The following is a 12613-nucleotide window of genomic DNA, read 5'->3' as shown; positions in this document are numbered from 1 at the left end:
GCAGGCAGATAATGAAGATGAATATCATCTCCTCTGCCAGGCTATACATTAGTCTGAGCTAAGATTGGAGATGAAAGCATATGTGTTGGTGGCAGGCTGCTGGTGTTAACTCTGGTGTCAGGTGTTACAAATTCCCACACGGATTTCATCTGCTGTTCAGTGTTCCTAAGAGCTTCCTGTCAAAAAAGCAGATACTCATAATCCAGACTGTCGACAGCAGTTGTGAACTGAGTGAACCCGATCTATGCTGGTCATGCCCTCAAATTAAAGTCTAGTGCAGCACCTTTATAATTTGCTCCTCTTGTCCCCATTCGCCTGCTGATATGTGTCAATCTTTCAGACACTGCAAAAATAATGACAGTGCACTTTTGACATTTAAGTGGCATCAGCAATATACTGTACAGTTAGAGTAGAAAACTTAATTATTAGATCTGTCTGGTCATATGTAGATAATTGGTCAATTCCTTTGTCAGTGTCATAGACTGTAAAAAAAATAATGGATGTAGTCACCATGATGACACTCATTGGTTTGTGGACGCCTTGAGTTAGGCATTTTGACTGTCACCATCTTGGATTTGTGGAGCCAGACGTGCTAGCTGCCAGCTTGGTTAGCACAATCTATGGTTAACTGTGATAATGCTAATGTTAATTTTGGTTAGAAAAACAGGCTTAAAACAAAATGTACTTACCAGAAAAACTGAACATCTGACTCCTTAAAGGGTCTTTTATTACAACAAATGCTGGATAAGCTTCAAACTGACTCCAATGTAAACCAACGGGTGACGTCTCACCTTCCATCTAAGAACAGATTTGAACTTGAGATCTTGCGATGTCGGCCCCTAAACACTTACATAGGCTATAAGGACACCTCCACATTTTCAAACCTTTTATGAAGCTGTACAGCCATCACCTTTTGGTATGAAGTGGGAAACTGTGAAGGTTTTATCAGTCCTGCAATTTATTAGGGCCTGTATATGCACAATGATCCCACTATATGAAAGGTTTTAGGACTGAAGTATCAAAACTAGCATCATACTAAACCTTTTGTACAAGAATCTATTTTTAGTAATGACACCATATATTAGAACGTTTTATTATTATTGTATATAATTATAATTTATAATTATAATTATTTTTAAATCATAAGATAAGTTACGGAGAGAAGTAACTCACATCAATAGTCAACATTGGAGTGAAGTGTCTTTTCTGGTATAGTTTAGTACCGTAGTTAAATGGTTGGCTCATACAAAATGCATACTTAGTGTACTCTAACACATGTTTAAATTATGCCACTTAAAGTGAGAGTTCATATACTAATTTATATAAATAGCATATCCTCCTAAGATGTTCAGTTATTTATTTGTTGTACACAGTCTTGAACATGTCTCATTCAAAACATCAGTACACATAGTCATGATCAACAAGAGATTCACCTGCTAAACATATCAGCATATACAGACCTTGAATATGTTCATGTTATGTCACTCAATTAAACCTTAGATAATGGAAAATGAAAGTGATATCTCCTGATGGTGTGTCAACTCGGTGAAAGCCCTTCTCACATTAAAAGAGATCACAGCCAGATGGCACCAAGTTTCCATGCAGCATTGCCTAAAGTCTGTCCTCTAGTGGTTTAAACAGAAAACACTGACTCTCACTGACACTACAGAGGGAGCCAATGAATTTGTTACCAACCACGTCATAAAGAGGTAATATCACTACTCTGCTGACTTCAAAGACCTTTGTTACCATTCACAATCTGTCACCACTGCCACCAGTGGAAGGATATAAATCTGAATGTCTTTTCCTCTGTGGGTCACTACACACATCCTCTCTCTGTATCTTGGCAAGAAAACTAAGAAAGACAAACACTTAACAAAAACATTTTTATTTGCCCTTCCTCAAAGGCAAAGCAAGTGAATTTACAATATGCAATGTTCTTTGCAAAGCACTACAAAAAAATACCAAAAGTATGTAATTGCTCAGGGCTGTTTAAGGTTGTTCAGCACAGAAGACTCCAGCTGCATTAACGAGCCGGATAAATAAATACTCTCGTTGGGTTGTGTTTTCATTCCCCGTGGTTGGCAGTGTCGGTGACAGCACTGTTGTCAATCTCATCTAAGTGGTCATCTTGGACACTATGGCTGCCGTGGTTACCATGGTCACTGTGGTGATCTGTATCATGATTCAGCTGTGCGTATTCCACTGACCCCTGCTGAGAGGGGAAAAATGAAATATGAGACTTGTGTGAAGAAATAATAAGAGCTCTATCCTTTGAACTGGATCACTGAAACTGACGGTAGTTGCAAGATGACTACTCTTTGTGATTCATAACATGATGCCAACGCGTTCCTCTTGAACAAAGATTTGAGGATATGCAGATTAACAGGAACAGTGATATGAGAGTATGATATGATTAATTTACTGTATGACTTACAGACACAAAAACAAAATCCAAGGGAAAACATTGTAAGTTAAAACACTTATTTCCAACATAGTCCCAAGATGTTAAAAGACAAGAAACATAAAGAAGCACAAGACATTCAGCAAAAAACTAGCAATAAAATCCTGGAATCCAAAGACACACAAAAAAATAATAACGCCCACATCAAAAACATGGAAATACAACTAGAACAATTTGAGACCTAAATTAAAAATGTAATTTAAGATTTCATTATAATATATGTAAAGTCATGGGAGTGTTTGATAACACTTAATTCGATTTTGTTAAGCCTGTTACTTAATAGTTTCCTAGTATTTTCTAGAAAGTTGACTGAAAAAAACTATGTAATCTGGCGCAAATTATAGGGAAAATTAGATAGATTTGTTAATCTATATTTGTTAGAGTTATTTTAATTATTTTAGTTAGTTGTGTTAAGTTTAAAAAACAGTTGTTGATTTCCCAAAGGAATTTTCTTGAAATAACTGTACCATGTGAACCCGTGTAAAAATTTATTAATTGTTCATTAACTATTGTAAACTTCATTTTTCATGTATGATGAACTGTATGTTTGTCTTTAGAAAAATTGTACATTTTTGCATGTTCAGTTGACCTGTTGTGTACTGACTAATCATCTATAGGTTAATTAACTGGAATTAATTATTTGGAAGTTTACTGATTAAACACTTAATGCCAAATGACATGTTTTTTTCTGGAAAACATCCCAGGAAATTATCATGAATTTATGGACCAGTAAAATAAGGCATTACTGAGTGCTTTTTATAACTCGGAATACAATTCTTTCAGTTACCTGTCTACAAACAATAAAAAACAGCTCTACGTGTCCCCGAGCAAAGACACAACAGATTCCACACAGTGTGTATATGTGTGTGTGTGTGTGTGAACCTATTTGTAGTATGAGCATGTACTGTATGCATGATGTGCGTAAATGTGTGTTGTGCGTGTTTCTACTTACACCATCAGCCTTCTCTGGAACACCTGCAAAAACAAAACCAGAGGACAAGCTCAGGAAACAAAGGGAGTCTGAGGATTAAAGGAGGGCTTGCATAGTCATTACCGCTCCCATGAACAGCTCCCTGCTCCCAGGAAATGGGGAACTCATCATGTTGCACACATTGACTTTACAGTTAATATGTACATGCTAATAGAGTCTTTTCTTACAGGCAAGTCAGCTCATAGAGCAAAAAAACAAACTTGATATTGTGTTCTCCTCCACCACTGCTATATCATTGTTGACACCGATACAGCTGACATTTAAACTGTTAGGAGTTATTAGGGGCAAATGACTGAACAATGGACAAGAGTTCCCCCCATGAGTATCACAATGGATTGTGTTGCTCACTTAGTCCTAACGGATGTACTTGCTGTTTGGCTATAATTGTTAGAACAGTTCCTTTTGACGAAAGCAGGAAATGGACACCTGGCGACTTGGCCTTCTGTTTTAATGGGACATTCTTTCACTAACAATGCAGATGTTTACAATTTGAGCTAATCCTGTTTCCTGGCGCTTTTTTTCAAACTTCAAAAATTGGCCTAATTTTTCTCACCCTGTAACGTAAGAGGGGTTTGAATGAAGAGGAGGATGTTATTCATACCTTGCTTGGAGTTGCGTACTTCGCTGTACACCGTGTCTGTTCCCTTCTTCACTGGCGCTGTCATGGAACAAACATGTTATTCTTTTAGACACTGCTTTGCTGAAGGTCAAAATTATTAGATTTATTTTGAAGATATAACTTTATACTTTATAAAAATATTAATGTTCAAAGGCAGTCTCACCTCTGTTAGGATCTACCTGTCTGGTCTGAACCTCAGTATATCGAGGTTCTGGGTTTTCTGGAGCGGTCACACTATGCTGGTCATCAGATTCTGGAGCACAATACAGTATAAAGTTAAACTTCACAATATTCCATATTTTTTCTCTAACAGTATAAAAGTTACATAAAGTAATATTTAAAAATACCAAAAACCAACAATAAATTGATACTACTTACAAGTATTGTCTGTGTAGTCAAACATAGTTAGTTTATAGATACAGGTTATTCCTTTGTAGACTCCATTTTTGTCCAAAAACAATTTTAAAAAAAACAAAACATCAATGAGGCACACTGACATGTTCCTTCATTACGACAAACATAGCCACTGTAGTTTGTTTTGAGTCAATCCGACATATATTGTCCCGCTGCTGTAAATACCTACTAAAGCGCCAACTGTGTATTAATCTGCCACTGAAAATAGTCCCCAACAAATGCACTTTTTACTTCCATTTGAGAAAAAAATGAAAGTTCATTAAAAAAAAATGAAAGTAAATATTTGTAAGCCATTTTGTAGGGAAAGTCAGAAAGTACTGAGAGACAGACTAAAACATCTTTGGTTTTGGTCTTTTTATTGGATTTATTTGACAATAAGAAAAATGTAGAATAACACTAGCCTCACCCTTTAATAACAGTATAACTACAATTAAAAACCTTACTCACCAGAGCCTGATATATGTTCACTCCAAACACTCTTTCCAATCATGCCAGGAGTGACTACACAGAGAGGACAGACAGAACCAGTCTCAGTTCAAATTATAGGACATTTTTCTTCTGTCAAGAAATTCTACATAACTGTTTTAATGTGTAAAAATAAACAACAAAACAAAGATGGCATTTTAATAATAGTTTACTAGAACAATTTGCAGCACAGTTTTCATATCAGCATACTAGGCTTTACCATTGGCAACCTCATTAACCTCTGCCTGGGTGAGGCTCAGCCGCTCTGCCTTGGTGCTGGCGGACTTCCTATGATGAGGTGGACACAAAACACAATCAGCTCTGTAAAACAGGAAACTCTGTGGGTGTCACCATACTGCCTACTCTTGTAATTCACACTACTTCACCTTAGAAACACAGATTTTTCATAAGAACATGAGCAATGTTACTCACACCGACAGCTCGCCCATTCTTTTCCTCTTAAATCGAAGGTGATGTCTTTTAAAGAAGATAACAAGGATTAAAGCCAGTAAGAGCAGGATGCAGAAGACTGAAATGAGACCTTTCTTCCACCCAGCCATCTTCACTGCAGAATACATAAAATACATGGATTGATATGAATTATATTATAAGCACAGCATGTTACGTTCAAAATGTTCTCAAAGACCCACAAACTTTTCTGCTTTATGTAGTTTATCTTGCACTTCTAGGTATACATAGTACATCATGTTTAATACTTCTTAAATAAAAATGTCCTCAGGTTCTATAGTTATATAAGTCAGTTACAAGCATCTACAAATCAAGACAATGGTCATTTTTGGCATTTTTTGTCAGCGGATCGTTTTTAATTTTTGCAAGGGAGGAATGATACAAGAAGGAACAGCCACAGTGAGCTATACACCTCCAACTCAGCAAGTGACCAACTCCTATTACTGTGCCCTGCTGGAAAATTACTCATGCTATGTACAACATGAAATGAGATTGCAGTTGCTCATGGTATTAACGGTAAAGGGCTAATTATTAACTGACTTATTTATTAAAACAACATGAGTTTGTTTGGCTGTACTGTAAACAGACACGCGATTGGCCCTTCTGTTGTATTTCTGGCAAAGTAGCTGTTTGCTGCAGTGTTACAATGCATTTGCTGTTACCACCTGTTGAAAGTTCCACTATATGTGGCTGAGACAAACTCTACTCAAGCCTACTTCAAACTATTTTATTTAATTTTAATTGGTGACAAATTAAACATAATTTAATGTCTTGCACCATTTCTGGGGTATTTACACAACCTGTGGAAAGTGTTCTGAACTAGATCTGAACCATCAAGAAACTTAGGCAACCGTCAAATAATCTGAGGCAAAGGAGAAGCTGTGGTCACGTAACATCAGAATGAAACTGACAGATGTCCTGCAGATAGACAATATGTCATAATACAAATAAGTCAAGCCAATAAAAGCCAAGAGAGGCTCAAGGTTCGGTTCCTTTTTCTTTTTGCAGGACCTTCTTTTTCCTTAGGGCTTAAAAAACCCTAAGGAGAGAGATCTCTTTGAGACTAAATTTGTTAAGGATAATCTTGTAGTGTTTATTGAATAACAGGAAGGTAATGGTTTAGATTTAATGACTGAGGTCAACATGCTGCTATACATTTGATAGATGTATGATTTCAGAATACAATTAGGTTGAGAGATATATTATTAGGGGTTTAATTGGCTACATTGTTAAGGCAAGGGCTCTGAAGCTGCTCTATAAAACCGGGCGAGTGCTCTCGACCATCGGAGTGGGCCTCCTCCAGAGATGTCCTGTTGGTAGGCCATCTTGGAGTACTTTCAAACCTCTAACACCTATTTGCACCAATACACTTTGTTGTGACCCAGGCTGTTAGGACAACTTGACTAAATAGGCCCATTGGTAGTGGTTCAACAACAACTGGTGATTATAGAAGCCAGGCTGAATTTGGTTCCCTAAGCAAGGCTTGGATGGTCATGCGTGTAGATTTTGGGAACTACGTTCGATACCTAGGTCAGAGGTAGAGGACAGCCATCTGTCGGTGCCTTATCCACAGCGGCAGGGGGTATTGGTTATCTGTAGGCAGAAACCATTTCACCCCTGTAACTATAGATGTCACCAAATCAACCAGGACTAAAATCTTAAGGTTTATAACTTTAAAGACTTCAGAATGCTTCAAACAAAGCGCTTGTCACATTGTCTGAAACCGCTCCCTGAACACCTTTCTGATGTCGTCTTCACACACACACGCACATTACACATGCTATTAGTGAAGATAAAACCCACCTCCAATCACGACAGGGCGACTCCGTTTGGTTTCGTTGGCCTGGTTGGTGCTCTCACAGTAGTATGTCCCTTTGTGCTCTCCTTTGACATTGTGGATGCGGTAGGTTCCTTTCAGTTCCTTGGAGGTCTCGATAGCAAGCGCGTGCTCTGTCTCAGTGTGGTGCCAGGTGAAATTGATGGGAGGAGTGCCTCTCTGAACAGTGCAGACAAGAGTCATGTCCTGCCCTTCAGAGATATCTCCCATGTTGGGCTGCATGGTCAACAATGGTTCTGACACAGGCTCTGCAAAGAATAAAATGTATGTTAAACCTGCAGTCCACAATGTTTACATCAGTTTAATTGAATGCGTTGTCATCGTTCCTGCATCCAACACACCTATGATTTTGGTTGAATTTTGCAGCTGTTGTCCCTGTCCTACCATGGGAGGCCTGTTGCCATTATTTTGTGCATGGCACATAAATTCGTCAATGTCGGAGCTCTTGTAGATGGCTGAGGTGTTGAAGATGGCTTGTTGCCCTGGCTTCCTCACTATCCTGACCTCACGCTCCCTGTTTGGGCCGTGCAGGGTGTACTTGATGGGAAGGGTGCCACTATCACTGCGACAGATCAGCTGAAAGCTCTTCCTCAACACCAGCGTCCCCCCCACCACACTCATCATGGGCTTTGAAACAGGAACTGAGAAAAAAAATAATCAGCCACTTATTCAATGCAGCAGCAAAAAACAGAATACAGACATAAAAACATCATCTTTATTGTGGTAATATAATGAATATTTTGCTTCTGTTCTTGTGCTTCTGTTTTACTCTGTTCTATGCACTAGATGACTTACTTTTGGCTTTAAGAACAACTGTTTGGCTTTCTTTTACAAAACTGTGTGAAACAGAAGCAGCCTGGGCTTTACAGGTGTAGTTGCCATTTTCTTTAGGCTGTGCCACAGCAGTGTATATGTCTCCATTGATGAGTTTGGTATTATCTTTGTAGATGGATAACTGAATAGTTTCATTGCTGATCTTCTCAGGAACGTAAATGAAGACAGAGCAGGTCAGTTTGAAATTGTCTCCCTCAAATAGGTCAATGGGCTTCACAGTCAGGTGTGGCTTTGAAAACAGCTCTGTTGGGGAGCAAAAACCAAGCATTATACAATCTTTATACAGTACATATTTATTTTGAAAACAAAAAATGGATTTAAACTTGAGATTGTATTCAATGTTATATTAGATAATTGATAATAAGGAGAATATTCGATACTTGCCTTTGACTGTGATGGTTTTACTGGTTTCTTTCTGCACATTGCCCCACTCGGCCTTGCACACAAGGTCTCCAGAGTCACCTTCTAGTACTTTGAATCGATGACTGAAGCTGACTTTCGCTTTCTGGAGGATCCTCCTGTCCCTAGTCAGGAATACCTCAGTGTTCATCGGTGGATTCACCACTTTACAGACCACCTCAATCACGTCACCCTCATAGACATTTAAGGAGGGCAGCACATTCATGATGGGGGAAATGTAGAGGACTGCAAGACACAACTCAGAATAGTCAATTACAAACTCCTGTTGAAGCAATGTGATCTTTTCTTGGTGATATAACTGCTGCTGATATAATCACCTTTGACTGTAACTTGAATCTTGTTGCTGTGGTTGGAGAGTACGGCATCAGGAAACAAAGCGATTTCATAGTCACAGTACAGGAGGCTGTCTCCAACCTGGGGCAGGACCAGCTTGGTCTCTGTTGAGTTCCGAGTGGACGCTATCCGCTTTATCTCCTGAGGCTCTCCGGTCCTAAATTTCTTGTAAAACCGGAAGGTGAAGTCTCCTTTCTCCTCTGGAGCACTGCAGGTGGCCATGAAGTCTTCATTCTCATAGAGTTCATTCTTACTCAGCAGAAGAGTGGGGGTCTGCAGGCCTGGGGAGAGACAAACCCAATATGACGGTGGAATTGTTGTTCATCCACATGTAACAGTACTCTGGGTGTGAGAAACATACCACTGTTGGGTGTGTTTTGCCAAAATGTAATCTAATCAGTAACTAAGACAGCCAGTGTTATTTGTAGCTGGGTAATTAATGTTTTAGTTCTCATGTTTTAAGACATTTTAAAAATCCAAGAGCCACTTTACATCCCTGACATTGATTTTCCAAAGTTTACTATAAGTCATAAGACTCATTCCTCATGCATTATGACATTTTAAAACAGGTTGTCTATGTTGAAAAAACTGTCAAAGTAAGTTTTTTTGGCCACTTGGTGGCAGTGGAAAGAAGTTGTGAACGCAACACTGACATTTAAAGTTTTAAGGTGATATGTTTAACATGTTAGCAAATAGTTGCTTATTTACAAGTCCAGCAGTTACTGAGAAACATTATAATTCATTTGGAGTTGTGGCTTTGTCCACTGGGTGAATGTAAGTCCAATATTCACTCTCCTTTAGCTCTGTTTTTGGTCTCTAACACCTCCTGGGGGAAATATTTGGCTGTTTAGGTTCTTAATGCTCTGCTATGTTCATCAGCTAGCCATGAGCTGTGTCTACTTAGCCGGTAGTGTACAGTGGTTTTATTTTTAGAGCTTTTTCTCTGAAAACAGCTGCCAACTGCAGCTGAAAACAATGCAAAATTGTAACACCCCTTAAATTGAAATGTCAGGAGCTATACATACAGAAAACCCACATATTCTTTTTACAGCATCATTGTTTGGTTTTTGTTTGTCCTCTGGGTTGCATTGAATGCAATGTATTTCAGCAGCTCCTTATCAAATGTCTGATGGTGGAGCTTCCTGGAGCACCGAGGACACATTTTCAAAATCATTCTAACTCATGACTGCATTACTAGCTTTACAAAATAATAACACAGACAAAATGTTAACAGTGATGGATTTCTAACTCAAAAAAGTTTTGGTTGTCTGAAAATTCATCCTCACCCTGTGCTGGTATGATTTGAAACTAAGGACAGGAAATTAGTCTAAAAACTACTAATATGGCCTTATTAGTTTACATAGACTTTCCCCAACAGTGCTACAATGCTATGGGAAGCATTTTAGATTCAAGTATTTTTCTTGTTATCCTACCCTTGACTTTCAAACACAATAACAACAACAACAAAAAGAATAAATTAAAACCAAATAACCCCTATTATACAAATATAAAATATATATTGTACCAAATTATCCTCTTCAGCCCTACCTGTGACGGTGAGTCTTTGGCTGGAGCTTCTTCTGCTCTTGTCCTTGACTGTGACCTGACATTCATAATTTCCAGAGTCGGCTGCCCTGGCCGGGTTGAGCTCATATAGGACTGTATCTTTTGAGGTGGTATAGGAGTGGATCGGAATGTCATCCCGTGTAAACTGGAAAGTGTTTGTCAGGTGAAGGGAGTTGTCGTGACTGACGATGACAAGGCAGCGAAGGGTCACTGGTGTTCCACTCTGAACTGTTCCGCTGGATCCGATTGTCAGGTTGACGACATCTATAATATATGCTGTGGGTTCCACTGTCACACAAACATGCACACATAGTGGAGAGAAATAATGTAATTAGGACTGTATGTCTGGATTATATAAAACCAACATCTGGGACTGATACAATACAGAGTCAGAGTCTATTATTCTCTCCACAATAAAGGTGAAGTCTGGAGGAAGGCACTCCCTGGCAATCTACTGCACAGTAAGCAGGAGCTGCTAAAGGAAGGAAAAGCTTCAACAAACAGTGTCTGACCCTCTCCTTCCCCCTGGGAGAGCTGTGTTGATGTATCCCAGCTTCTGCTCCCCGTCAGTAACAACAACTCGGTGCAACCTGCCTCAACAGCTATGAAACAATCACTTTATCCTCAGAGTACTGTTTTTAGTATGGGCACTGGGCTGAGTAATGTAGAGAAAGCTGAGGCTGGGAATGACTTTGTTAACTCAGCCACTATAGAAGAAATTAATTTAGGGCTGTAACTAACGATTATTTTCATTATTGATTAATCTGCTGATTATTTCTATTAATTAATTGGTGAAAAATTATATTATATTGTCCGACCAACAATCCAAAAACCAAGAATATTCAGTTTACTATCATGTGCTACAAGAAGCATCAAATCCTCAACTTTGAGAGGCTGGACCCAGCAAATATTTGGGAATTTTGCTTGAAAAATTACAAAAACAATTATTTGATCATCAAAGATGCCATCAAAGATAACAATTAATTTTCTGTTGATTGACTAATCAATTAATCAAATAACTGTTGCAGCTCTAAATTCTTTCTTGATCTTGGGAATAGTACTGACACAATGATCTTTTTAAAGAAATATCTGAGTTTTTTGGATATATGTTAATTCACTTTCAGATTACTCTCACCAAGAGAACATCGATACCATGCTCATACTGAGGAGTGGTATCAATCTTCTCATCTAACTCTTGGCATGAAAGTGAATGTCAAACTATTATTGTCTAATTTTGACTATTATTATTGACTACTGACTGCCTCTATAACCAGCTAGCAAAGAGCTCCACATAAATCTCAAAGCAAAAAGATAACAACAATCAAATTAACATTTTGATTCACATTCCTGTTATTTGAAAGCTACTCAAAATTTGAGAAGTTCATTCATACTCAAACTGATGTGAAAGATTACCCAGCTTCACCCGTGACAACTAAATATAACTTCAATGAATCTTACTAAAGACTTGAAAATATCAAGGAGGCCAGGAGTGCATAAAACAATGCCCAGTTCCTGCAAAAAATAACTCTTTTTGGTGTATGAGCTAAAAATAGCCTCCTTGTCTAATACAGCAAGGACTAGGTTACCACAAACTGTTTCAATGCTGGAGAAACTACAACCCTGCGGACCAATTATTAGGTCAAATATACAGTATATAAGGCAGTTATACTTACGTGACTTTCCTCTTGCACATTGCCCTGTGTTTGAAGAAAAGTAGAGAAACAGGAAGAGAAAACAGGAGACAACAAGTGAGAATCAGGTATAACTGAAGGAACATCCTTTATCCTTGAAGCAGTGCAACAGTGGGTCCTTACAGATGTGTAGGAGGCTGGTGAGAAGCAGCAGCAGCAGCAGTGGGTTAGGGGGTCTGTAGTCCATCCTGAATGATGGTAGTTCACCGCTGTAAGATTAAGATACAGCTACAGAGGGCTGACGAGACAGAGGCCAGAAAGGCAGGGGAGGGCCTTTTTTTGTTTGTGTGTTTTAGTCAATAGTGGTGGTAAGGGGGTGTTGCTCTTCTTATCATACACATTCCTTGTGCTGCTTGACGGACCAGGAAATGGCTGTTCCTTCCTCAGGAATATAGCATCTACTTGTTTTTAACAGTGTGTGAGAGGAGAGAGATTTCAACAATAAAGCAGGGGACCCATGAAGAAACTTTGAATGGATCCAGTTCAGGAGTTTCGTACATAATTTATACCA

General features: G+C 38.7%; 1 protein-coding gene across 2 annotated transcripts; it reads right to left on the bottom strand.

Annotated features, from left to right (window-relative positions):
* Window positions 1–1872: 1872 nt before the first annotated feature.
* Window positions 1873–12363, bottom strand: pecam1a (platelet and endothelial cell adhesion molecule 1a). Of its 2 annotated transcripts, none has more exons than XM_044332471.1 (15): window positions 12226–12363; window positions 12085–12108; window positions 10394–10699; window positions 8830–9126; window positions 8477–8737; window positions 8054–8335; window positions 7600–7899; window positions 7225–7506; window positions 5386–5518; window positions 5174–5241; window positions 4936–4989; window positions 4238–4327; window positions 4057–4113; window positions 3417–3439; window positions 1873–2215 (listed from the first exon to the last, which is right to left on the bottom strand). In XM_044332471.1, the coding sequence occupies exons 1-15, from the start codon at window positions 12287–12289 to the stop codon at window positions 2069–2071; spliced, it is 2388 nt and encodes a 795-aa protein (XP_044188406.1). In that variant the 5' UTR covers window positions 12290–12363; the 3' UTR covers window positions 1873–2068. The 2 variants fall into 2 exon arrangements, with proteins under 2 accessions (XP_044188406.1, XP_044188407.1); XM_044332472.1 differs by having other exon boundaries at window positions 1873–2212.
* Between the last annotated feature and the right edge of the window lie 250 nt (window positions 12364–12613).

This window comes from Thunnus albacares, chromosome 17, assembly GCF_914725855.1.
Source record: "Thunnus albacares chromosome 17, fThuAlb1.1, whole genome shotgun sequence".
NCBI lineage: Eukaryota > Metazoa > Chordata > Actinopteri > Scombriformes > Scombridae > Thunnus > Thunnus albacares.
This window is presented reverse-complemented; position numbering and strand designations above follow the sequence as displayed.